At 40.8% G+C, this 22,311-nt stretch overlaps 1 protein-coding gene across 2 annotated transcripts in view; it reads right to left on the reverse strand.

Moving 5' to 3' along the window:
* Positions 1-22,311, reverse strand: part of Smg6 (SMG6 nonsense mediated mRNA decay factor) — a 249,788-nt gene that overhangs the window by 135,242 nt on the left and 92,235 nt on the right. For both annotated transcript variants that reach the window (XM_050128896.1, XM_050128897.1), the window contains exon 11: positions 1,534-1,650. In XM_050128896.1, coding sequence (XP_049984853.1) covers positions 1,534-1,650 — 117 coding nt within the window. The remainder of the gene's footprint in view (positions 1-1,533; positions 1,651-22,311) is intronic.

Consider the following 22,311-nt stretch of genomic DNA (forward strand, 5'->3'; position numbering starts at 1 on the left):
GGAGCTGAGAGGAAGGTATGACCTTAGCTGTACTTTTCTTGGCTAACAGTAATCTAAAGTAGAATTCTAGGGTAACAGAAAGGATCTGGCATATACCTCAAGGCAAGAGCTAGTAATACCCACTTAGACCAGTGAGTTCAAGATAGCTGGCCCACAGTGAATGTAACAGTTACCACATACCAAAAAAAGACATAAATATAAATATAAATATAAAAGCATAGAAATATAGATTATGAAAACAAAGGGAAACTTGTTCAGTCTCTAGCACTGGGGAGATAAGAAAACGGAAGGGAGAACTCATTACTAGTCTTCAGATCTTTTTATTTGTTTTTACTTTTTTTTTTTGGGTATGGGTGTAGGTGTTTTGCTTGCGTAAGTTTGTCTGTACACCACTTATATTCCTGATATCCCGAGAGGCCAGGAGAGGACATCAGATCCCCTGAAATTGGTGTTACAGATAGTTATTAGCTATTATGTGGGTGCTGGGAATCAAATCAGGGTCCTCTGGAAGAGCAGTTCTTAACCACTGAGCTATCTCAAGTTCCTCTTTAGGAACTTTTTCTTTTTCTTTTAGTCTGACCTCGAATTCACAGAGATCTACCTGCATCTGCCTCCCAAGTGCTGGAATTAAAGGCATGCGCTACCACTGCTCAGCCTTCTTTAGATCTTTCCAAAGATAAAAGAACCTGTAAGGCCTAACTGGAGTCAACTCTATATATAACTAATGGCTTGAAGAAGCCCATGCCTATGGGTTAAACTCTGTTATTACCAGGTAGGCAGCCATAGTTTTAAATTCCTACAAGACACCCATGTAGCAATTCCTCTCTCCCTTGCAATTCAGGAATATTAATAACAAGAGGCATGCATATGCTAGGCAGAGTGATGCATAGCTGTCTTCCTATTACTAAGGAGGTCAGGTAAGGGTATTTCAAGTTTGAGACCAGCCTGGGCTACAGAGTGAGCTACCTGCGCACTCGGGGAGGCAGAGGCAGGCGGATCTCTGTGAGTTCAAGGCCAGCCTGGTCTACAAAGGGAGTTCCAGGACAGGCTCCAAAGCTAGAGAAACCCTGTCTCGAAAAACCAAAAAAAAAAAAAAAAAGAACCTGTAAAAAGCCAGGTGTTGTGATATATGCCTTTAGTTGCAGCATTGGGGAAGCAGAGGCAGGTAGATCTTTTGTAAGTTCAAGAGGTCTGCCTGGTCTACATAGAGAGTTCCAGGCCAGCAAGGACTAAACAGTGAGAGAGATCCTGTCTATAAACAAATGAACAAATGAATGAAGGAATAAATTAATAAAAAAGCCAAGAAACAAAAACCCCACATAAGAGCCCTTGGGAAAATGAAATTCCTACCTACCAAAAAGAAAAAGGAAAGGAAGAGAACCAAAGAGGAAAGGAGGCCTGACAGACAACAAAAGAGGGGAATGCTAGAAGAAAGAAGACCAGAGAGCAGGGAGAAGACTGAGCACCAGCACTCTGAGGTTCATCTAGGGTTGGGCAACTGGAAAATCCAATGGCCAAGGACCTCCTGCTTACCTTTGGCAGAGTCCTTAAGTAAACATGTGCAGCGCTGTACCAGTAGAGAAAACATAGCCAAGCCCAATGATGTAGCTTGTTCCTGGATCACAGAGCGACACTCCTCTGAGAAGCAGTCTACAAAAGAGCAAAGGAAACTCCATCACATTAAAGCATCCAAGTGCACCTTGATGTCCTACAGAAGGGCTCCCTGGCCACACTGCTCAGCTACTTTTCTTCCTCTAAAAATACAGATGATGATAGTAAGCTCTCTCTTGAAGTAGATTTATGTGACTTTGTATTATATATGGAGCAATTACTAGCATGCCCTGCATATAGCTTGATAACAACACAAGATCCCCTGTGTAACTCTTAAAATTTTAATTTATTATTTTTAATTAAAAAACATACCACTTATTACATGGATCTAAAATTTTAAAAAAACAATTTTGGGTCCTTTTTGAATACACAGCATGAGAAATTTCCAACAAAGAAAGGGTATGTAAGCAGGCAATGCCACAAAGACACTTTCATTTCTAGACTGCTCAAAGGTTAAAGAATTGGAAAGGTGTAAAATATTGCATAACTAACTCAATTACATTCTGTATTTTTGTTTGTTTGTTTTTCAAGACACAGGGTTTTGTGTGTGTGTGTGTGTGTGTGTGTGTGTGTGTGTGTGTGTGTGTATAGCTTTGGAGCCTTGCACTCGCTCTGTGGACCAGGTTGGTCTCAAAATCAAAAAGATCCGCCTCGGGGGCTGGAGAGATGGCTCAGAGGTTAAGAGCACCGACTGCTCTTCCAGAGGTCCTGAGTTCAATTCCCAGCAACCACATGGTGGCTCACAACCATCTGTAATGAGATCTGGTGCTCTCTTCTGGCGTGCGGGCATACATGGAGGCTGAACACTATGTACATAATAAATAAATAAATAAATCTTTAAAAAACAAAACAAAACAAAAAGATCCGCCTACCTGTCTCCCAAGTGCTGGGATTAAAGGCGTGCGCCATTTTAATTGTTAGTGAAAACTATGGTATTAAAACCTTATTCCATCAGCAGGAGCACAATCAACAACAGATTTAAATAAAATTTATCTTCTTGAGCTGGATGGTGGTGGTACACACGTTTAATCCCAGATCTCAGGAGGCAGAGGCAGGGAGATCTCTGTGAGTTCGAGGCCAACCTGGTCTTAAAAGAGCTAGTTCCAGGGCAAACTCCAAAGCTACAAAGAAACCCTGTCTTGAAAAACAAAAAATAAAACAACAACATCCTGACTTTAACTCCCTTCTAGCTTTAGGTTACTGAAAGGAGTCACTCTGTTGATGGGCAGAACTAGTCTTTGATAGGGGCTACATAATATTCCCATCTACACAATCACAGCTATTCCTAAGTCTTCGCCACAGGATCAAGGATGATAGGAGCATACAATGCCTAACCCAAACCACTTTCACAGTTCTAGACATGAGAAACCAGCTCCTGCTCAGAAGGGTTCAACATACTGAATAGCATACAGGGAACAATCCTTTTGTGGCTTTTCCACTCTCCCTCTAGATGCCCAAAGGTTCCAAATGTCATCCTCTAACTTTACAACTCAACTGTGGCAGGCAGTAAAGAAGTGGTAATAATCTATGACATTTAAGTGAATCACCAGGCAGTGGTAGCACACATCTTTAATCCCAGCAGAGAAAGGTGGATCTATGAGTTTGAGGCCAGCCTGGTCTACAGAGCAAGTTCCAGGACAGACTCTAAAGTTACAGAGAAACCCTGTCTCGAAAAACCAAAATAAGAAAAAAAAAAAAAATTATCACTCCCACACTCCTAGTTTTCTGCTAAGGAAAAACTCTTGTTTAAAAGAAAGGAAAACATACTTATGGGATAACTGTTAAAAAAGAAAAAAGAAAGGAAAACAAGTGAGATGGCTTAGTTGGTAAGGGGCACTTGACACTAAGCCTTACAACTTGAGTTAGACTGCTGAAATCCACATAGTGGAAGGAAAGAAGTGATTCCGGAAAGTTGTTCTCTGGTTCTCACACTTACATTATAGCATGTGCACACACAGGAATGCACAATGTACAGGCGTACAGACACACACAAGCACAATACAAACACATGCACAAGTAAATGTAATAATTCTTAAAAAAGAGACAGAAAAGAAATAAGCATCTAAGAACCAAGAGAAGAAAGGATACGAGCAAAGAAGAGGAAGACCTGTAACTCATCCCAAGAAAAGCTGCAATGTCTCCCTGCTCCCCCAGCCATAGGCAGCAGCACTGCCAATTCCATTTTATCTTAGTATGGATTCCTGCAAGCCACTGCCAGTAGCCTGCTTTTACTAAGCAACAAAGCCTAGATGAAGGAATAAAGCCAGGGCAGAGGAAGGTGCGAGAGGATGAGTAGAAGTCAGGTTTGATAGCTGAAACAGCTGATCAAATTAACATCTCATCAACTAGTCATCTTAGGAAGATGTCACCTACAAATTAAACACTACAGGAATAGAGGAAGATGTCTTTGCTCCAAAAAACTGGCTATAGTAGTTTATTCTCAATAGAGATAAAACTGGCCAGTGGGAGATTATTTTCTCCAGGTTCATGTCTACTTTTATGATAAACAGAAATCTCAGACTGGATCATCTCTTAGAGTTCAGGGTGGGAGCTATGGGCAAAACAGGATGAAAGAACTGCTTAAAAGCAATGGTTATCTGTAGCCTCTGAAGAGTCTGCTGCTGGTTACTGCAGTAAGGTATAAAATCAGGAAGGTATCAACAGGAACCTCTGGTGCAGAAATGGAGAACAGTCTGAAGGCAGTTTTGCAGCTGCCTTGCATGGTTATGTCACTTTAACCTCTCTATCACCAAGCTCTCCTAGGCAAAGGCTCCAGAGCACACTGCCTACTGGTTGGGTGGTTCAACTGGTGAAGAGGTACAAACTAGGAAGGTAGTATGCCCTGATTAAGCAGGTAGATGTATCTCAAGTTATCCAAGAATGTCTGAGTCTTGGTCTGCCCTAGACTGGCCTTGCTATCTGACAATACTTAACAGAAGGCCTGTTCTCCATGGCTTAGTGATATGACAAGCACATATTAAGCATCTATGATGTGCTAGATTCCACAGAGAACATAGCTACAAATAATTGTGGGTTGATTTTTTTTTGTTTGTTTGTTTTTTTGTAACTAAAGGATGCCTCAGTAGGCTGAGTAAAATTATCACTTAACCATGTAACCATAACACCCATGGACCCAAAACATTTTAAGTGAAAATGTACTGTGTGTGTAGTATATTCAGGATGTTCTTGTATCATACAGATACCATTCCCTGAGAATACTCATTCGTATGACAGTGGGTAGGAAAATAGCATCTAGAGTCCAGAGTCTACCTCCTTTATGACTAGGAAACTGGGCCTCATCTGGTGAACATCCATATATATCCCTGAAGTTGGGCTGGGTAGGCCACGAAGTGATGTGGGTGGGGAGGAAAAGGCATTGTTTGTCTTGATATTTGTCTGGTTCCTCTGGCTTTGTGTCAGGTAGCAGAGGCTGACATGAGCTGAGGAACTCATTAACATTGTGAAATAGCCTTTCCCCTTCTTTCCAAAAGCAGGTTTTCTTAAGGATTTAGGGGATGGTTTTGGCTAAGGACATCAGACGGAAATATTTCTTACCAAGAAAGTCTGCTGAGGTCTAAAGTTGGTTTTGCCCTTCCTACAAGTGGGCAAGTGACCATACTTCCCAGTGCTCCTGTGGCCAAATAAATACCTGCTCAGGCAGAAATGTTCTTCTTGCTCCTATATAACAGGGAGAGTTTCTCATTTTCTGAGAATTTATTCATGGAAAACATAAACCAACTGTCGTCAAAGTTGTATGAAATCAGGAAATGGGGCGGCTGGGAGAAGGCTGCCATGTGGCCGGATGTTATGTATTTCTAATTAGTGCTATACATCTTTCAACAGCAAGTGTCCTTCTGCTGGAAACACAACACACTGCCCTTGTTATTGTAACTGTCAGAGAAGTGCTTAAACAGATAATCTCCAGGAAAAGTGATAAACACGTCCCCTCTCCCACCAGTGTGTGTGTGTGTGTGTGTGTGCAATGGTGCTGCCAAAGCATAGCTGTGCCTGATGGCTCCAGGATGGCAAAGCATCCTCTTGCAGGAAATGGGAGTGAGGCAGGAATGGTTGAGAGGGGATAGGAGGGAAACAGAGTAGAGGCAGGCCCACCTGCTTGAACCTATAAGCCCAGCCAAGAGACAGTGACTCAGAATCACTGCTTTTGATCAACTCCTAAAGATAGGGTACTAAGTCTGTATAAGAGAAAGATTTGGAGAAAACCCTAGTAGTGGGATGGGGTTTGGCTGGTCATAGAAAAAAACTTGCCAGCAATGAAACCAGCAGAATTCTCTTAGTACACAGCCAGCTTCCTGGGAAGAGGATGGATGGGAAGAGTATTGAAAGACTGACTCAGAGTGAGTGATACATAAGTCCACTACCCTGACAACAGTTGGGAAGGAGTCAGAGGGCACTGGATTCACCAGTGATTCTATCACAGACAAGCAACTACCTTTTTGCCTTACTAATAACTTAAAAAAAAAAAAAAAAAGCAGTCGGCCACTCGGCCACTTCTTCGCTGATTCCCTTTCCCCCACCTACTCTCAGAGGAAATGAATGGCCAGACACCTCCAAAGTAGCACCACCTGGAGGCAATCTGTTGGCTCTTTTGTATCTTTAAGACATCAAGCTGCTTCTCTCATGATCTCATGAGTCAGTCACCAATTAGATACAGGGCTGGCATAGTTCCTGTGCAATCCACCCAAACCTCCTTGTCTACAGGAAGTGGGCAGAGAGAGTACCCCTTTCTTGTTGCTTGAGCCACAGAATTCCCTGAGGCAGCTGCTGGCTAAAGAGGAGGTAAGAGAAGGCAGTAAGATCTCAGATCATAAGGAGCAATGTTCTTGCCCTTGGGGCATTTTATTCCCTGAAGTATGGAATGAATGAGTCAGAAGAATGGATCACTGATAGATCCAAGCAACATACTCATGCACAATGGTAGAAGAGTTAGATGAACTGAGTCTAAGGCAAGCTATGACATACCCTAAACGGTATAGTCAAGAGATAAGACAGAGGGACATGGAAAATCATGTTTCTTCTTGATGAGCCTTCACTGACATACCTGATACTTCTATTAGGTCTAAGACTGTAAAACTGTCTTCTTTTTTTTTCTTCAGGGGGGAAGTTTTTCTTTTTTATGTTTATTCATACACTGTTCTGCATGCATGCCAGAAGAGAGCACCAGATCTCATTAAGGATGGTTGTGAGTCATTGTGTGGTTGCAGGGAATTGAACTCAGGACCTTTGGAAGAGCAGCCAGTGCTCTTATTAATCTCTGAGCCATCAATTTTTTTTTTTTGAGACAGGGTTTCTCTGTAGCTTTAGAGCCTGTCCTGGAACTAGCTCTTGTAGACCAGGCTAGCCTCGAACTCACAGAGACCCCCCCCCCCCAGTGCCGGGATTAAAGACATGAGCCACCACCACCCAGCTCCCTGAAAAGTTCTTTTCAAAGTAGTATTTATAGGGGAAAGACAATCTAAACTTCCTACTAAAATGACCACTCCCATTTTGAAAAAAAATTTATCTAGGAGTGCAATTGTAAAGGATAGAAATTTAAATAGAAGCCAGGTGGTGGTGGAGCACACCTTTAATCCCAGCATTCAGGAGACAGAGGCAGGTGGATCTCTGAGTTTGATGCCATGTCTTCCAGGATAGTTAGGGCTGTTGCACCCTGTCTCAAACCCCCAGGCCCCCTCCCCTGCAAAAAAAAAAAACAGAAAGAAAGAAAGAAAGAAAGAAAGAAAGAAAGAAAGAAAAGAGAGAAAGAAAGAAAGAAAAGAGAGAAAGAAAAGAAAGAGGATTCTGCCCATGGGAAGGTGATAATATAGTAATAAAGACAAGTCATGCCTTTTGTCCCTGAAAAGAAAGGAAAGTAATTTCATCTAGTATATATTAATGGTTTCATGGAAGAGACTATTTCTCGGTTGGGCTATAAGATAGTAGCATTAAAAGAAATGGTTGATGCAAGGATTGTGTACATTATACAAGGGATAACGTGGACTTGACCTGAACAGACAGTAAAGGAGCACTACTCAAGATTCCTGAATGAAGTAATGATGGATATTTTGTCAAGATTAATCTACTGAAGAGTTTAGTGGAGGAGTATGTGCCTAGGATAAATGAGGCCCTGAGCTCAATCCCAGACACAGTCATTCACATACCATTAACCTAGTAAAAACACAATAGGTTAAGCAGCTAAAAAGGAATAATGGTGGCAGTTAGAAAGCTAACATAGAATGAATTCATTTGAATTTAGAGAAATTATGTAATTATGTGGGTAGGGCTCAGTAATTTAAGGTCAATTTCAGGTACATGGGCCAACCTAGGCTCCAAGAGACATTGTCTCAAAAACAACCAAGAAAGAAAATTTGTATAAAGAGCACTTCCTAACCATTCTTACTAACAAGCAAGTGACATTTGCAAGCATGGAAAGTCTTCTAGGAGGAAGGTGAGAGAAATGAAAACAAATGATGTTGGGAGGGGAAGGAAAAGGTGACTACTGTAACAGAGACCATCTCTGTGGCTCTCTCCACCAGCTCCACAGGATACCCTACAGGAGATGCAGAAAAGGAGTTGAGACCCAGTATTGAGGCACCTGGAGACAGGGAAGTGTATCTCAAGGAGTCCTCAGCTCCCCACCCCAACACACTCTTGGTTCTGGGCCAAACCCTGTCTTTCTAGAACAAAGACACTTCAGGGGGTAAGAGTTGCTGGAGTAAGCCTGGGAAGTCTGAGCTGCTATCCCTGTGGAAGCTATTAGATAGTCAGCACTTCATTTGTTTCTAATTCTAGGAGGAGTGCAGCTCTAGGCTGTGGGGTGAGAGGCTTGTCTCTGACGTAATCAGGAAGCAGCTGCAAAATTAAGGAATCCCTCATGACATCATAAAAAGGGTCAATGGTTTACTGGGGAAAGTATAAAAATTAATTATATATCCCCACATGACTCCTTTCTCCTAAATCTCTATATAGGCCCCTTTATCCTCACACACTCTCTATCAGCAACACCAAGAAGCTGCTCAATGGACGAAATACAAAAGGCCAAAAATCCAAGTCAGGTTTTCTCTGTTATCCTCAAATTCAGGGGTTTGCCTGCCTCTGCCTCCTCAGTGCTGGGATTAAAGAAAGGCATGTGCCACTACTGCCTGGCTCCATATGTAGTTTTCAAAGGTTTGTGACTCATGCTCCACACTTGACCTGTGCCTCTCTCCTTACCTTTACACAAACCCAGAGCACTCCAACTACAGTTCTACATAAATAAGCCTGAGATGATGACAATGTGGAAATTTTAAAAAATAACATTTATAATAACATTGAAATGTGTAGAATTTTATGCTGAGAATTACAAAGTGCTGATGAAAAGCAGTCAAAGAGGATCTTGATAACTGGAGATATTTACATCATGTTGGGAAGACCCACACTGCAGTTGTAAATTTTTCTGTAAACTGTACCTTTACTCCAACTGAGATTTTTTTAAAAAGTTTTCATGGTTTTAATACTATACTCAGGAGGCAGGGCAGGTGGATCTCTGGGAGTTCCAGTCAGCCTAGTTCTAGGCCAGTCAGGGTTATATAGTGAGATCCTGTCCCAAAAAAACAAACAAAACCAAATGTAGTGATACTTTGTTTCTGTTTTAACAAATAGAGACTGCCTGAGTTCAGAGCTAAACTACTAGGGACCAGGAAATGCTGGCACACACCTTTAATCCCAGAACTCTGTTGCACTCAAGGCCAGTCCTGAGCTAACAGGAGACTGAATCTGTCTAAAAGAGAAATAGAGTTCACACAAAGGTGATCCCAGCACATGGAATCCCATGCCTTTTATCCCAGTGCTAGGGAGGAGGAGTAATATGGCTGGGCGGAGAGAGGCATATAAGGGAGAAGGAGACAAGAGCTCAGTGCAGTCTGGAGGTGCAGTCAGAGGACGAGCATCAGCAGAGGTAAAGCTCTAGTGGTTGGCTGCATCGCTTCTCTGAGCTCTCAGTTTCATCCCCTAATATCTGATTCTGGACTTTTATTAAGAACAATTAGAATTCACGCTACAAACAAACCTCATAAAAGATTTCTGTAGACAAAGATAAGTAAAAAGCTTATTCTAAACTTTGTATTGAAAGGCAAAGAGCCTAAACAGCAAAAAGAGTTTCAGAAAAAAACAAAACAAAGAGAAAAGACGCATGACTCCTGGTGCAGGCTCAAAAGAAAGAAGAGAATTCGTTCTTTCCCGTTTCTCCTCCATCTTTTTAAGGCATGTTTCTTTTTTTAGATTTACTTAATAAGTATGGGTGTTCTGCCGCTTGTATATCTATGCACTGTGTTTACATCTACTGTTTGTGGAGGCCAGAAGAGAGTGTCAGATCACCTGGCATTGGAGTTGAAGACAGTTGTGAGCTGCCATGTGGGTGTTGAGAACCGAGCTGGTGTTCCGAAGAGCAGACAGTGCTCTTAACGGAGGAGCCATTTACCAGCCTTTTTTTTTTTTTTTTTTTTTTGGTAAGAGTTTCACTATGGGCTGGAGAGATGGCTCAGCGGTTAAGAGCATTGCCTGCTCTTGCAAAGGTCCTGAGTTCAATTCCCGGCAACCACATGGTGGCTCACAACCATCTGGAATGAGGTCTGGTGCCCTCTTCTGGCTTGCAGACATACACACAGACAGAATATTGTATACATAATTAATAAATAAATATTTTAAGAAAAAAGTTTCACTATGTAGCTCTGGCTGGCCAGAAACTTACACAGATCCTAACTCCCAAGCACTAAGATTAAAGGAGTGGGCCACCATGACTAGCAGAAAGTCTTTCAAAAAATGGTGCTGAACCAATTAAATATTCATATATCCCCCAAAGAGTCTTAATATAATTTTATACCTTATATAAAAATAACTCAAAACTTCCTTGAACTAGATGAAAAACTCTAAGACCCTGCTTCTGCCTCCTGACTGCTGTGATTAAAGGGGGATTTCTAAGACTTTAATGTTAAAACCCCAGTCCAGAAGAGCTGGAACAGCTGACAGACTTTTATATATAAAAATAAAAACCTTGGGGTTGGAGAGATAGCTCAGTGGTTAAGAGTACTTGATGCTCTTGCAGGGGATAAAGGTTCAATTTACAGAACTAGGTGATGTGCCAATCTCCTCTAGTTTCTTTGGGCACCACGCATGAATGTACTACACACATAAAAAATATTCAAGCAAAACATCCACATACATAAAAATAAAAAAGAAAAGGAAGAGGAAGAATATGATGAATTACAACCACCAATATGGCCTGGAGGGATGGATGGCTCAGTGAGTAAGAACACTGAGCTCTGTTCTTCTAGAAGACTCTGGTTCAGTTTCCAGTACCCACAAGCCAGCTCATAACCGTCTGACTCCAGTTGCAGGCGATTTGGTGCCTTTTTGAGCCATGAGATCATGCATGCATGTGGGGCTCATAAAGCTCACACAACTATACATACATATAAAAATAAAAGATAAATAATTTAAGAAATGAAAACCTGGGGTTGGAGAGATGGCTCAGCAGTTAAGAGCACTAGCTGCTCTTCCAGAAGTCCTGAATTCAATTCCCAGCAACCACATGGTGGCTCACAACCATCTGCAATGGGATTGGATGTCCTCTTCTGGTGTGCATGAAGACAAAGCACTCATGTACATAAAATACATAAATAAATCTTAAATAGAAATGAAAACCTTTGGCCCGACCAAAGACCCTGTGAAGAAAATCAAATGGCAAGTGATAGAGAATGATTAGTCATTTAGAAACTATATCATCTACTAAATACCCACCACTAGACTAGGAAGTACCTAGACTATATAAAGAACTTGCAAAACATAACAACAAAACGAACAGTACAATTGTAAAATGAGCAAATATATGAATGGAAAATAAACACATGAAAACATGTTCAATATTGGCCATTAGAGAAATGAAAACTAAAACCAATGAAATATTACATCTATCCAAATGGCTGAAATAATACAGCAATGCCAAATTGTTAGATGCTGAGAATCTTAAAAAAAAAAAAAAAGTCATACTGCTATTCTAAAAAATGAGTTCAACAGTTTTGTCTAAAACAGCCCTGAGGGGCTGGAGAGATGGCTCAGCGGTTAAGAGCATTGCCTGCTCTTCCAAAGGTCCTGAGTTCAATTCCCAGCAACCACATGGTGGCTCACAACCATCTGTAATGAAATCTGGTGCCCTTTTCTGGCCTGTAGGCAGGCACACATGTAGACAGAATATTGTATACATAATAAATAAATATTTAAAAAATAAAAAATAAAACAGTCCTAATAACACTTAGCAATTCAATTCCTGTGTTTTATCTAGAGAAATAAAAACCTGTACATAAATGTTTATAATACTTTTTTTTAATGACAGTCTAAACTAGAAATAACCCAAATGCTGTTCTACAGGTGAATAGTTCAAGAAATTGTGGAACATTCTTGCCATAAAATACACTCAGCAATAAAAAGGAATGAACAGCCGATATATACAATATGATGGATAGACCGTCAGTAAATCACACTAGTAACTGAGCCATCTTGAAAAAGTTATACACTATAATTGGGTGTGGGGTGGCACACGCCTGTAATCCCAACACTTGGGAATTGAAGCCAGGAAGAATAAAAGTTCAGTGTCATACTCAGACACAGCAAGTTCAAGACCAGCCTATGCTACTTAAGACCTTGCCTTTAAAAAAAAATTAAGATGGTTATACCTTGTGTAATTCAATTTATACACTACTAAAATGATGTAATAATTGAGATGAAAAACAGATTCATGGTTTTAAGAGTTAGTATTTAGGAGCAGAAGTAAACAAGAACAATGAGGGAGACATGCAGTAATATAACAGTTTTTCACATCAATTTTGGAGTAGTTATATGAAACTACAATTGTGCTAATAAACCACATAAAGCCATGTACACACACATGTACATGAACACACATAAATGAAAACACAGTGCAAGCTGAATAAAGTTTGTAGATTATGTTATAACCTGATATGTAATCAAAATACTCAGTCTGCCCTGGGAGAGTGGTGACTAGTGCATAGGATCTATTTGCTGCTTAGTTTGTTGTAGTGGGACAAGGGTCTCACTATGTAGCGCTGGCCTCAAACTCACTATGTATACTAGGTTAGCCTGAAACTCACAGAGATCTGCCTGCCTCTGTCTCCTCAAAACTGGTATTAAAAGTGTGCACCACCATAACACCATTGACGCTGTATGTTTTCTCATTATTTTTTAAAGATTTATTTATTTATTTTGTATACAATATTCTCAGTATTCTGTTTACATGTATGCCTGCAGGCCAGAAGAGGACACCAGATCTTATTATAGATGGTTGTGAGCCACCATGTGGTTGCTGGGAATTGAACTCAGGACCTTTGGAAGAGCAGGCAGTGCTCTTAACCACTGAGCCACCTCTCCAGCCCCCTATTTTCTCATTTTTTAAATTTTATTTTATGTATATTGGTGTGCTGCCTGAATACGCATCTGTAAACTACTAGCATGCATTACCCATAGAGGCCCGAAAAGGGAGTGGAGTGGTTGTGAGACATACGGATGATGGGAATTAAACCTATGTTTTTAACTGCTGAGCCATCTCTTCAGTCCTTGATTTGTGTTTTAGAGACAGGTTCTTGCTATGTAGCCCTAGGTGACTTCCAATTCACAGATAATGCCTGTCTCTATCCCTTAGTGCTAGGATTAAAGGCATGTATCACTACAACTACACTCAGTTCTCTATACATTTTAAAATAACTTCCTGTCAATTTGTAGTTGTTTCTAACTAAAAAGTTTAAACAAGAAAATAAACATAAAAGGCAAACAAGTCCCCCAAAAGATCTGTTATAGAACATCACAGACTTTTCTATACTACACATAAAAAGGTAACAGACACATTTAGAGGACACGTTCCCAATGAGCAGTGGTTGGTAACCCTCTTCAGACACTCTCTGGTTATTATTTTTGTGGTGTATGGCCTGGGATGAGATAATCTAGGTGTTCAGGCATTCTATCCTTACATGGCCCAAGCAAGACAATGTCAGGTGCAACTGAAAAGAGTAAGATAAAAGGAAAAGTTCACTGAAGACACAACTTTCACCTGACACACAAGGACTAAAACAAGAGAACTCTTTCAGCAACTATGATTCATCAGATCAGTAAAACCCACGTCAAGAAGCATAGGGTGAAGGTGATGAGAAAGTGAAAAAAAAGAGGACAAGAACAACCAACTGCAAAAGCCAAGTGAGCTGTTCAAACATGTCTTGCTCTTTAAAAATAAAGAAGGGGCGAATCTTAAGCCAATGGCATGTGTATTTTTCAAGGAAGGCAGTCGGGGGAAAAGTTGCTTAAGACAGGAGTCAGCACTGTTTTCTTCATAAATGAGACTGCTTGTATACTTTCAATGCTTCTTTGTATCATTAATCAGACAGGTACTAAGGTGTATTTTTTAACCATTAGTTCAGTTGCAATCCTCTGTTAAGAACAGCACTTAGCAATATATAGCATTAAATGTAAAAACAAACAAAAAACAGCAGATTTTCATCAAAATATAAAAAGCTTGCTTTTCATAAGAAAAATGAAAAGACAAAGAAAAATGTTCTCACTAGAAGCTCAGCTTTAATCACAATGCTCAAGAGGCAGAGGTAAGCAGACATATGAGTTCCAGTCCAGTTTGGTCGACATTGTGAGTTCCAGGCCAGCCAGAACTACATAATGATAGACTGTCTCCAAATACATATATATATATATATATATATCATATATAATAAGTTATATATTATAAATAAATATGTATTTACTGGGAAATATATGTTTCCCAGTGTGTATACATGGAATCCAGGTTAATGTCAGATGTCTTTGCTCTATTGCTCACTCACTGAGCCTGGAGCTTGCAGTTTTGCCTACACTTGCCAGTCAGTAAGCCCCCTGGGATCTGCCTGTCTCTACTCTCCAGCACTAGAGTTACAGATACCTGCCACTACATCTGGCTTTTACAAGGGTGCTAAGGGTTGAAACTCAGGTCCTCATACATTTTATTAAGTATTTTACCTTCAGGGTCATCTCTCCAGCCCCTAGAACTCTTTTAGCTGAAATAATAAATGTAAATTTGATAAACATGACAAAATGCTCATCATTTTTTACAAGGAAAATGCAAAACAAAGCTTAAAATACAATTGCACAGGGCTGGAGAGATGGCTCAGAGGTTAAGAGCACCGACTGCTCTTCCAGAGGTCCTGAGTTCAATTCCCAGCAACCACAATGGTGGCTCACAACCATCTGTAATGAGATCTGTTGCCCTCTTCTGGCCAACAAGCATACAGACAGAACACTGTATACATAATAAATAAATCTTTAAAAAAAATACAATTGCACAGCCATCAAGATGACTATAATATATAAATATGGAGAGCAAGTGCTGGCCAGGATGTCAAACAACTGAAATTCTCTATTTTTTTTTTTTTAAGGGTTTTCCTATGTAGCCCTGGCTGTCCTGGAACTCACTCTATAACAGGTTGGTCTCACTCAGAGATCTGTCCACTTCTGCCCCTCAAGGGCTGGGATTAAAGGTATGGGCAACCAAGGCCTGGTGAAATTCTCAGTTTTGAGATATAAAACAATATAACTATTTTGAAAAACCGTTACAGTTTCTAAAGGGACAAAACATACCAAATGATCAAGCATTTCTAGACACTGACCAAGAGAAATGAAAGCCTACGTCCATACAAAGACTGACATTGGAATGTTCACTAGGCTTACTCCTAACAAATACTGGGAAAAATAAAATGTCCATCAACAAGGCAGTGCATAGAAATATGGCATACCCTTATAATGAAGACTGCTTATCAATAAAAGAAAAAATTAACCATTCCACAGAACAAATAATGTTCAAATAATCATATAATGAGAACACTGTACCAAATTCTATTTGTATAAAATTCTAAGGTGGCATGATTATATATATTTCCAACTACTATGGAGGCTGAGGCAGAAAGATCACAAGTTCAGAGACAACATGAGCAACTCAACCTCAAAAAAAAAAGAGGCTGGAATACAGCTTACTACTAGGGCACTTGCCTCATTAGCACAAGGTCTTAGAATAAGAATAAACAGATAAATCTATAAAATCCAAACTAATCTACATTGATAGGAAGGAAATCAGTGGTTGCTGGGGACAAGGAGAGTTCAACAGAATGAAATACAAGAACTACACAAAAACTTAGCATCAAAGTTCATATTCACTATCTTGATTACAGTGATGGTTCCACAATACATATCATCTCAAAATTCATAAAACTGTATACATTAAATATATGCATTCTAAAACACATTAATTACACTTTAATAAAAGCTTTAAAAAGATGGGCTAGTGAGATGGCTCAGTTGGTAAGGATCTTTTGCCACCAAGCTTGAGGTCCTGAGTTTGATCCCCAGAATCCACATGGTAGAAGTAGAGAACTCACTTCCCAAAGCTGTCCTCTGACTTCCACATTGTACATCATGATGGGCATAGGCAGTCACACATACACACACACTAAATGTAAAAAAGAGTCTTTCCCCCATTAAGACAGGGTTTTTCTGTAACAGTTCTGACTGTCTTAGACTAGCTCTGTAGACTAGGCTGGTCTTGAATTCACAGAGATCTGCCTGTCTCTGCCCCCCAAGTCTGGAATCAAAGGTGTGTACCACCAATGCCCAGCAAGAATTTTTAAAACATTAATCTGAACACTTAGGGATGGGAGGGGGGGGACAGATCTCTGTGAGTTTGAAGCCAGCCTGCTCTACATATTGAATTCCAGGAAGTCAGGACTACATATTAAGATCCTGCCTCATAAAAAAAAAAACAGGAAAAAAAATTTAAAGAATGTAAAGTGTTGTGGTTGAAATAAGAATAGTCCCCATAGGCCCATATATTTAAATGCTTAGTCACCAAGGAATGGAACTGTTTGAAAGGATTACAAGGATTAGAAGGTGTGGCCTTGTTGGAGGAAGTGTGTCACCAGGATGGGCTTTGAGGTGTTTGTTTTTTTTGTTTTGTTTTTGTTTTAGTTTTTTGGTTTCTCTGTAGCTTTGGAGCCTGTCCCAGAACTAGCTCTTGTAGACCAGGCTGGTCTCAAACTCACAGAGATCCACCTGCTTCTGCCTCCCAAGTGCTGGGATTAAAGGCGTGTGCCACCCTGTTTCAAAACAAACAAAAAAGTTGCCTTGGTCATGGTGTCTATTCCCAGCAATAGAACGGTAACTAAGACAGAAGGATAGGAATGTTTGAAAGTAAAGTCCTAAGTTTCACAGTCCAAAATCAATACCCAAGCTGGAGTAAGCATGTGATGACCACTGTAGCACACCTCGCTTTAAAATAAAGATCAAGTCAGGGGAATAACAGCTAAATAAAGCAATCATGGTCAAGGAAGAGAGTGAAGAATAAAGAAACAGATGACAGTGATTAGCAACCCAGTAAGATGCCAGTAAATCTCTTAACCTAAAGGGTCTAGAATGGACTCACAAACACCCTCTTTTACAACCCTCCCGAATTTGTATTCTGGCTGACAAAACTGTCAGTTCTGAGCATTTATTCCTCCTCTTGGTGCTGTAAGGAGCCTTTAAGAAGTAGAGGTTTCACTAGGGTATGCCTACCTTGGTTCCTTCTTTCTCTCCTTTTGCACCTGAGCCACAAGGCTTTGCTTTGACATTTACTTCCTATCACCATGTGCTGCCTCATCACAGACTCTAAAGTGACAGGGTCAGTCATCCATCGGCTGAAACCTATGAACTCCTTTTAAATCTACTGTCTCAGATATCTGCTATAATAGAAGGCTAACTACCAGAGTCAATAATAACTATAAAAAAACCTACATACACTGCTTGAACTGTTTGTATTACTAGATATTATAGTTAAATTGTCTGTGTGCAAAAAAAAAAAAAAGTGTCTTCAGCAGCTTCTGGCCTAAGAAAGCAAAATAGAATCTATCTCAATGCTCTCGGGCAGAATAAGAATACACCCATTAGGCTGATAGGGGAAAAAAAGCTGAAAATGGTGTAGTACATAAATCTAAGTGAGCCAAGATGTGATGCAGCTGTTTGCGTGATTTGGAGAGCCCTGTTCTAAAAGGCTTCTTACTTAAACAGTATTCCTAAGAACCTACATCAACTCCTGGAGTCCTTGAGAAGAATCCCTGTCTTTACGGACCAAACCAAATTCTAACATGATTCTCATGCTTTTTTTTTTTTTTTTTTTAACTGAAGCTGAGGACCAAACCCAGGGCCTTGTGCTTGTTAGGCAAGCAAAAGCGCTCTACCACTGAGCTAAAACCCCAACCCCTCTCATACAATTTTTATCACAGGTTTAAAAGGGAAAGGTAAGGCAATCATTTACAACATTAGCAATATCACATACTTTAAATGCTTATTGAGTTCTTATCAATGACTTTGTAAAGAAAATAAAACTGGCCGTGGTGGCACTTGCCTGTAATCCTAGCACTCAGGCAGAAACAGCAAGATTAGAAATTCAAGGTCATCCTTGACCACCATGAAGCAAACTCAGCCACCAAAGATCCCATCAAAAGAAAAGGCCAAGCCACACTATACAGGTATTACTTGACTGTTAACCTTCATTACTGTAAACAGAAAAGACTGGCTTTCTGTTCTCCTGTGCCCAACAGAGCATTCTTCAATGTCTTACTGACTTGCATTTTTTCTTCTGGGTGTGACTGGGAATTCCCACATCTGCACAGCCTCAATTCTGCCTGCCCAATAAGCAAGTCAAGGCCAAAGCTCAAAGTGCCATAGACTTCCCAAGAGCCAGTGTGGCTGTATTTTCTGTAGAGATCTTAAAACTTTTTGAGGTTCCAAAAGTCAGCACCAATTTTCAAATCTGATCAGGAATCTCTGAAAGTCACAGTTACCATACAGCTGAGTAAAATATTTCTCATAAATTTAACGCCAGCATGTCTGTGTTTGGAAACTTTGAAAATACATGTTGTATGGTTTACTGCACTGGAAAAGGTGCCAAACAGTTTCAAAGGAGGGGAAGTGTATAACTGTTTCCTTTCAAATGCATTTTCCAATGGGATCCATTCAGGGGAAAGGCTGGAACTAACTAAAACATTATTAAAAACTGTTATGGAAAAAGACAGGGAGATGGAAAAAGATAAACCCCCAAAAGTGAAATATAGAACCAAGGAGAAGACAAGCAATACAGGAGAAAGAAAGGGGACCTGGATAGAAGGACAGGTTGGAGAAGGGAATGGGGTGAGATGGAGTCTTGTCTGGCAGTTGCTGTTCGTGGTTTCATATTGTTGCAGATCAATCGATCAGGACTGCAACGCTGCTGGCCCAGTGGCATAAGACAAACCACAGAGTTGGCTTCAAATTCAGCATTTGCGAACTGCTGACCTTCAGTTTTCAAACCAAAAATATTCTTTGAGAAACAGTAATACCAAGTCCAGTCTAACCTGCCAGCAAAAGCAAGGATTACTAACCTGAAGTAACACCCTATTCAGTTACATCAGGCACTAACACTTTGCAAGCATCAAGTAGGAAGGAAGTTTGCAGACCTGAAACTACACCCTACCAAAAATCCAAGTTCTGACTCAACCAAGTAGCAATGATAACCAGAAACACAGAACAAGTGACATGCTGTTTTGGAAGTTGCTTTCACCAAAACCTACTCAAATTGGAAAGCCAGCCCTGAACCCACACTGCCAGAGATAAAGCAACTCCTGCTAAGGTCACATGTGTATGACTCCAGTGGAATCTGCATGCAATGTTTAGGGCAGGGTTTGGTGATGCCTCACAAAGCCATTACATCTCCCTATGCCCCCAAACCCGCCAGTTTGTAGGGAGGATTTCTTTATTGTTTGCTCCCCGCCACACACCCCTAAATTCCTCTAGAATATAAAACTGCTTCAGCTAAACTACTTCTGAGCACTGAAGAATGTGCCATTAGAAAGAGGGTTATTTTCTAGGCAAACCAGAACTTTTACCCTATCCTAAACCACTGTAGCTTTTCAATATGAAATCTTACCTCACTAGAATCTATTTTAAAAGGAGAACAGAACTGCTCCTTATCAGTGCCAGAGCACTTTCTTTTTGAGCTCCTCTAATGGAGAGGTAAACAAATCAATCAAGTTAACTGCAAAAACTAACAAGATTGAGCTGACAATTGGGATCCCAGAACTCAAAATTCCAGGCAACAGCTTCAGGAGAAAGGGGAACTGTGCCACAGATGGGGCTGTTGGGGCTAATCTGCAGCCTCCCAGTGCTAGGCCACTTATGGCTCAGCCAGCTTCAGAGTCTAGGGCAGGCAGACCTTGGTGCAAGCTTGCTGAGTTCCAGGACATCATTCTTGAGGGTGTAATAACCATGGGCTGTAGCACACATGTTGAGGGATGAGGGAAAAAAATAAACAGAAAGACAAAAGAATGAGGATGCACTGCCAATTTCAATTGTGCAGCTTTTATTTTTAAATGCTTATCAAGCTGAGAGAGAGCAGAGTTCTTGGAAAACAAGGTTTCCTTTTTTCCAATGCCAGCGTCAAACACCCTCAAGGACGGGCACTGCACAGACTGTAACAACGAGGAACGTGGCTTTGCATCCTCCCAGCAGCACAGTCCTCTACGGGTCCCACGCTACTCTGATTTCTGCTCGGCTGAAAACTCTAAATAACAGGCCCGTTGCCTCTGTTAAAAATTATTCTTTTTTAGGTTTTTTAGGAAACTGGCTGCATTAGACTTACAGCACATTACAAACCAGCTCTTTTCACTAATAAAATAAATGTGTAAAATGCCTAATTATTACTTTTACTGAACTACAGTGCTTAGGGATCAAATACAGGAAGCTGAAGGCTCAACCAGTTGTTAACTAGAGGGTAAGAAGGAGGGGCTAAAGGATGATCAGCAGTTAGGAGCAGGAAAGAACATTAGGTCCCCATACAAGCCTCAAGAGTGCATGTCCTAAAAGAAACAAAAGGACACCAACCCTGTTTTTGTTCTGACCAGTTCCACAAGAATTCATGCCATCGTGGCACATTGGGAGGCCTGGCATGAGTTATACAGGCCTAAGCTGCTTACGCCCCTGCTCAGTACAAAAAGTAAAGTGTGGTCCAAGACAGATGGATCCTGCCTGACCATTCAGTAGAGAGCCTGGAGAGTCTGACCAGTAAGGAAGCAAATAACACATCTTCTCCATCCGCAAACCCTGCCAGGCCCCCAAAGAGGCAAAACAAAAGACAACAGAAGCAGGCACTAATTATACAAGATGTATATTGTGAAGGTGAGTGGACTAAACCAGTTCTGGACTGTGACTTATACTGAATCCCAGAACACTGATCAAAATATTGGAAATGTTACTCACAGGATGAGCCAGTCAGTCCCTCTTCAGGACTGGTGCTGAGAAGTCTGATTAGAAACTGGCAGTCAACTTCCAACATGCTCATTTATAATAAAAGGTACGCATTAAACAAACTTTCCTGAACCTATAACGAAGAGTAAGGGGGTGAACCATGACTGTCATTCTTGTTTTGTTTTTAAACAGTGCCAAGGACTGAACCTAGGGTTTTATGCATACTAGGCAAGTGATCTACCACTGAGCCATTTCTCCAGCCTGTAAACTGTCATTCTTAATCATCCACAGATTCCTCCTTGGCAGATCCTGCCCACCCCTTAGACTTTCACAAATGTTGTTTTATCCTTCAGGGTACAAGAGAAACCAACTACTGCCAAAGAAACACCCTCATAAAGAAACACAGTAAGAAAACCTGCAAAGGCAGGTGAGTTAAGCCTATGGTGGACATCCCTTCTGGGGATGACCAGACTGGAACATAATAATTCACAGAGGCAGAGGGGTCTGCAGTCACTCTGCATGCCACATGTCTAACCCTTAAGAAGCGAGGAATGCTCTCAACAGGAAAAACACAGCAGCAAATGCTATGATACCAAAGCCACAACTGCATGGGTCCCTGGAGCCTCTCAAACTAAGCTGCCAGCTAGGGAGCTAACACTAGCTTTGGATGAAACACAGCTCTGGTAGAGTAATTAATTTTTTTCTTAACTAGGATTACATTAATTTTCAAGGACTAATGGAGTCCAGCTGTAATGGGAAGAGTGGCTGCTGATGCACAAAGGCACTTGTGCTCACAACATTATAAACGGGGGGGGGGGGGGGGGGGGGGGGGGGGGGGGAGGGGGGGGGGGGGAGAGAGAGAGAGAGAGAGAGAGAGAGAGAGAGAGAGAGAGAGAGAGAGAGAGAGAGAGACCTATAAAAAGGACCCACTATAACAGGATATTTTTAGTTTCTACAATGCTGCACTAAAAATATAGCCTCGGCTGATACATCATGGCAGAACTATTCTCTCCTTGTCCCTTCAGGAACAGCTTAAAACATTTATTTTTGTTTCTTTTTGTGATGGTCAGAGTAGAGAGAGAAAATAGCAACTCATTGATAAGAGGAAACGAGAGAGACATGAAAAATTGAAAACTACCTAAAAACTCATGGAGAGGTTTATTTTATTAGTTCTTAATAAATATCTTGCAGATTTCCTCAGGAAATACACCAGATCACATGTAAAATAGTTTGATACTGATGTCAACTGCATCAACATATGAAGTCTATTAGGGTGAAGCCGCAGCAGGGTGATCAGCGAGCTGAAAAACTCCACAGTACTTGGGGAGGGGGGGATCTCATGGCCTTCCAAATTCTTCGAGAGGTAAA

The sequence above is a fragment of the Alexandromys fortis genome, unplaced genomic scaffold (assembly GCF_014885135.2).
Source record: "Alexandromys fortis isolate MF-2015 unplaced genomic scaffold, M_Fortis_MF-2015_v1.1 scaffold_80, whole genome shotgun sequence".
NCBI lineage: Eukaryota > Metazoa > Chordata > Mammalia > Rodentia > Cricetidae > Alexandromys > Alexandromys fortis.